The sequence below is a fragment of the Nanorana parkeri genome, unplaced genomic scaffold (assembly GCF_000935625.1).
Source record: "Nanorana parkeri isolate BGI_ZX_2015 unplaced genomic scaffold, ASM93562v1 scaffold1620, whole genome shotgun sequence".
In the NCBI taxonomy this organism is placed as follows: Eukaryota; Metazoa; Chordata; class Amphibia; order Anura; family Dicroglossidae; genus Nanorana; species Nanorana parkeri.
The window spans coordinates 338,106-343,306 of record NW_017307888.1 but is presented as its reverse complement, the minus strand read 5'-3'; the positions used below and the strand labels follow the sequence as shown (position 1 = coordinate 343,306).

At 52.4% G+C, this 5,201-nt stretch overlaps 1 protein-coding gene across 1 annotated transcript in view; it reads left to right on the top strand.

Moving 5' to 3' along the window:
- SOX6 (SRY-box 6) overlaps positions 1 to 5,201 on the top strand; it is a 57,450-nt gene that overhangs the window by 3,549 nt on the left and 48,700 nt on the right. The window contains exon 2 of the mRNA XM_018570876.1: positions 1,068 to 1,217. Coding sequence (XP_018426378.1) covers positions 1,068 to 1,217 — 150 coding nt within the window. The remainder of the gene's footprint in view (positions 1 to 1,067; positions 1,218 to 5,201) is intronic.

Sequence of the window (5,201 nt, the reverse complement as noted above, 5' to 3'; positions counted from 1 at the left end):
GGCTGCCGACCGGGAACACGTCTCGGTGCCCGCGATTGGCGCTGTCGGCTTCCTGGCGGGCTCGGCGCGTGGAGCTGCGAACGCGCCCCACCCCATCGCTACTCTTCACTGGGAACACCTGAACTCAGTCATAGGGGAGTGGGGTGGAATTGGGGGTCCGTGTGCTCCTTCTACCCATGTTCTGTCCTCCATCTACGGCTGCCACGAAGCAGGAGAAGGACGGCAGGGTTTGGGCAGAGATGAGTGACGGCTGGCAGTCATATATATAGAAGTGAGAGGAGATATGAGTGACAGCTCTATACATCGGAGGAGAACCCATCATCCCCCCCACATCTCACTCCTGCTGGGAACGTGTAAATCTATACATAACGCTGGCGCGTCTCCACCACCAATCAAAGGGGAAGCTGCAATCTCCATCACAGCGGCAGGGAAAGGTTCTGAAACAATGTCATTGGAAGTTCCGCTTTGTTGAGTAGAAGTAAAACCCAACGCGTTGTGGGGGCGCTCACACTCCTTCAGGGCTGGGTTCCATCCTATAGCGTGATCCACTGGCAGGGAGATCCATTTCCAGGTCCTGTATGAAGCCAGAGTTAGCTGAATAGGAAGCTGCCGTGTTGAATGATGATGTCCCCCTGACGCCTATACGGTGCGAGTACAAGAATACAAATGTATGGGGGTGACATGGGGGTCATGTATGTTATCTGCTTAAGGTTACATATCATTACATGTGAACAGTCTATGTTTACCACGATGGGTTTAGTTCACAACCCCCGCAACCTCGCAGCACTGGGGTCCCGGGTGAACCGGGGAATCTGGTGTCTGTTGCAGAACGTGTGTTGCGCTATTTAGCAGAGATCGCTCGCAGTTCAGGTGTGTGAGGCATCATTGAACGGGTAATTGGGACAATCTGACATTATCAGCAATCAATATAACAATGTGTCACGCAGGAAGAGTAGAAACCACAGTGAGCAGAAATAGACGGGGGTGACGATTGTTCTGGCTGAGATACGTAGAAATGATGATGATGATTATCTGACGTTGTTCTCGTCTCTCTCTCCCCTCCACAGCAACTCTATGCCGCTCAGCTCGCCAGCATGCAGGTCTCTCCCGGAGCCAAGATGCCCTCCACGCCACAGCCCCCCAATTCCACAGGAGCCCCGTCGCCCACGCCCGTCAAGAGCGAGAAGAGGGGGAGCAGCCCCATCACACAGGTCAAGGTATATATACTGCCCAACCCCCGCCCTGTCTGCTGCCATTCACCATCAGATCATTATCTGCAATCCAGTGTCAGGCTGGGCGCACCAATCGTAGCTCCCCCTCTGATATCCCTCCAACACGTACATAGAACAGATTCAGCACAAAATATTTCCTCTTTACTTGTATTTATATCAGGAAAATGCTGAAGTCTTTTTTGCAACAAAGTATACAAATTACAAACTGACACAACCGAGGAATACAGATCGCAACAATGTATCCGGCTGCGTCTGCGACACCGAGAATGATCGATTCGCCATCAATCCAATCCAGACATGTTCTCATATTCGTTGTGTTACAAAGTCACTTATCCTTTGCTGCTGCATTGCCTTCAGGTTACTGTGTGTCTCCCTGTGTGTGTGTGTGTGTCCCTGTGTGTGTCTCCCTGTGTGTGTGTGTCACTGTGTGTGTCTCCCTGTGTGTGTGCGTCTCCCTGTGTGTGTGTGCGTGTCCCTGTGTGTGTGTGCGTGTCCCTGTGTGTGTCTCCCTGTGTGTGTGTCCCCGTGTGTGTGCGTGTCCCTGTGTGTGTGCATGTCCCTGTGTGTGTGTGCGTGTCCCTGTGTGTGTCTCCCTGTATGTGTGCGTGTCACTGTGTGTGTGTGTGTGCATGTCCCTGTGTGTGTGTGTCACTGTGTGTGAGTCCCTGTGTGTGTCTCCCAGTGTGTGTGTCCCTGTGTGTGTGTCCCTGTGTGTGTGCGTGTCCCTGTGTGTGTGTGTCACTGTGTGCGTGTCCCTGTGTGTGTCTCCCTGTATGTGTGCGTGTCACTGTGTGTGTGTGTCCCTGTGTGTGTGTGTGTGCATGTCCCTGTGTGTGTGTGTCACTGTGTGTGAGTCCCTGTGTGTGTCTGCGTGTCACTGTGTGTGTGTCTGCATGTCCCTGTGTGTGTGTGTCACTGTGTGTGAGTCCCTGTGTGTGTCTGCGTGTCCCTGTGTGTGTGAGTCCCTGTGGGTGTGTGTCACTGTGTGTGTCTGCGTGTCACTGTGTGTATGTCCCTGTGTGTGTGCGTGTCACTGTGTGTGCGTGTCCCTGTGTATTTATGTCCCCGTGTGCTTGTCCGTGTGTGTGCGTGTCACTGTGTGTGTGCGTGTCCCTCTGTATGTATGTCCGTGTGTGTGTATCCGTGTGTATGCGTCCCGACGCTCATCACATGGGCACCCTTTGCTTTGTGGTAACACACGGTGGTTTGTGCGATGCGTTGCAGTGCCGCTCATAGAGAACGGACCTCCCACGGAACCAGTACAGTCGGAGGGGAGCACACCTGCACTGCAGCTCACCTCAGCACACGCCCGCATTTCATTTTGAGGGTCACGTCCATATTTTGTAGTTAAGTGAATGCGTTTCCCTAACGCAATGCACACTAATGCAGCTCGCCGGAAGGATCTATAGGGGCCCATCGAGTTTCTCTATCCGGAACATATCAGCGTGTAGATACATTTGTTACATTCTTCTCCATTGCTTAGTCCATCCGGAACTCATCATTTCTATCAACGCTTTCAGAGATTTTGGTGACAAAACACAGCAGGGGCCCCCAGCTCCACACACGTACAGGCATGGAGTCTCACTCCTCCCTGCTGCATTCTCCATCACATAAAACACCTGAACCCCATCCATGGCTGGGGGTATCTTGGTATTGATAATGGGGTGTTATTGGGACTGTGTTAAAGTGACACTAAACTCCGGAGTCCCCGAACTCTGAGCTACAATGTATCTTATTTGTGTATCACTCGGCTGGAGATCCTCCAATCATCTCTGACACTGTCCTTCCTCCAAGCTCCGCCCCCCGGGATGGACTACAATCTCAGGTTTAGTTTACTGATTTGTAATGAGATTCTAGTCCATCCCGGGGGGCGGAGCTTGGAGCGGTGACTACTTTACAACACACACAGGGACCATGGGGAATACAAGCAGCCCCCCTCCAGAAGGAAGGACAGTGTCAGAGATGATTGGAGGATCTTGTGTCACTGTGTGTGTCTCCCTGTGTGTGTGCGTCTCCCTGTGTGTGTGTGCGTGTCCCTGTGTGTGTGTGCGTGTCCCTGTGTGTGTGTGCGTGTCCCTGTGTGTGTCTCCCTGTGTGTGTGTCCCCGTGTGTGTGCGTGTCCCTGTGTGTGTGCATGTCCCTGTGTGTGTGTGCGTGTCCCTGTGTGTGTCTCCCTGTATGTGTGCGTGTCACTGTGTGTGTGTGTGTGCATGTCCCTGTGTGTGTGTGTCACTGTGTGTGAGTCCCTGTGTGTGTCTCCCAGTGTGTGTGTCCCTGTGTGTGTGTCCCTGTGTGTGTGCGTGTCCCTGTGTGTGTGTGTCACTGTGTGCGTGTCCCTGTGTGTGTCTCCCTGTATGTGTGCGTGTCACTGTGTGTGTGTGTCCCTGTGTGTGTGTGTGTGCGTGTCCCTGTGTGTGTGTGTCACTGTGTGTGAGTCCCTGTGTGTGTCTGCGTGTCACTGTGTGTGTGTCTGCGTGTCCCTGTGTGTGTGTGTCACTGTGTGTGAGTCCCTGTGTGTGTCTGCGTGTCCCTGTGTGTGTGAGTCCCTGTGGGTGTGTGTCACTGTGTGTGTCTGCGTGTCACTGTGTGTATGTCCCTGTGTGTGTGCGTGTCACTGTGTGTGCGTGTCCCTGTGTATTTATGTCCCCGTGTGCTTGTCCGTGTGTGTGCGTGTCACTGTGTGTGTGCGTGTCCCTCTGTATGTATGTCCGTGTGTGTGTATCCGTGTGTATGCGTCCCGACGCTCATCACATGGGCACCCTTTGCTTTGTGGTAACACACGGTGGTTTGTGCGATGCGTTGCAGTGCCGCTCATAGAGAACGGACCTCCCACGGAACCAGTACAGTCGGAGGGGAGCACACCTGCACTGCAGCTCACCTCAGCACACGCCCGCATTTCATTTTGAGGGTCACGTCCATATTTTGTAGTTAAGTGAATGCGTTTCCCTAACGCAATGCACACTAATGCAGCTCGCCGGAAGGATCTATAGGGGCCCATCGAGTTTCTCTATCCGGAACATATCAGCGTGTAGATACATTTGTTACATTCTTCTCCATTGCTTAGTCCATCCGGAACTCATCATTTCTATCAACGCTTTCAGAGATTTTGGTGACAAAACACAGCAGGGGCCCCCAGCTCCACACACGTACAGGCATGGAGTCTCACTCCTCCCTGCTGCATTCTCCATCACATAAAACACCTGAACCCCATCCATGGCTGGGGGTATCTTGGTATTGATAATGGGGTGTTATTGGGACTGTGTTAAAGTGACACTAAACTCCGGAGTCCCCGAACTCTGAGCTACAATGTATCTTATTTGTGTATCACTCGGCTGGAGATCCTCCAATCATCTCTGACACTGTCCTTCCTCCAAGCTCCGCCCCCCGGGATGGACTACAATCTCAGGTTTAGTTTACTGATTTGTAATGAGATTCTAGTCCATCCCGGGGGGCGGAGCTTGGAGCGGTGACTACTTTACAACACACACAGGGACCATGGGGAATACAAGCAGCCCCCCTCCAGAAGGAAGGACAGTGTCAGAGATGATTGGAGGATCTCCAGCCGGGTGACACAAATAAGATACATTGTTGCTCAGAGTTCAGGGACTTGGATGTATATTGAAGATTTATCTCCGGAGTTTAGTGTCACTTTAATTATTTTTGTTCCATTACAAGTAGAACGTCCCCTGAAATGTCGCCGATCTCAGCAATCCTGTAACGCGGCGGCTGCCTGTCATCGGTGTGTTACTGTAACCAGACCCCCGCGCGGCGTAACGCAATCCCGCAATGACGTAAAGTCTTGTGTCCCGGCGGCCGCTCCCCCCATCACCACATCTGTGTTCAGTTAGACGCAGCATTTGGATTATTAGGAAAATAAATGAAACGAGCTTTATTAAAGTGAAACGGTTGCCACGGAAACGAGTGATTGATTCGGTAACGGAACGTGTCGCAGACACCGCACCGAGGACC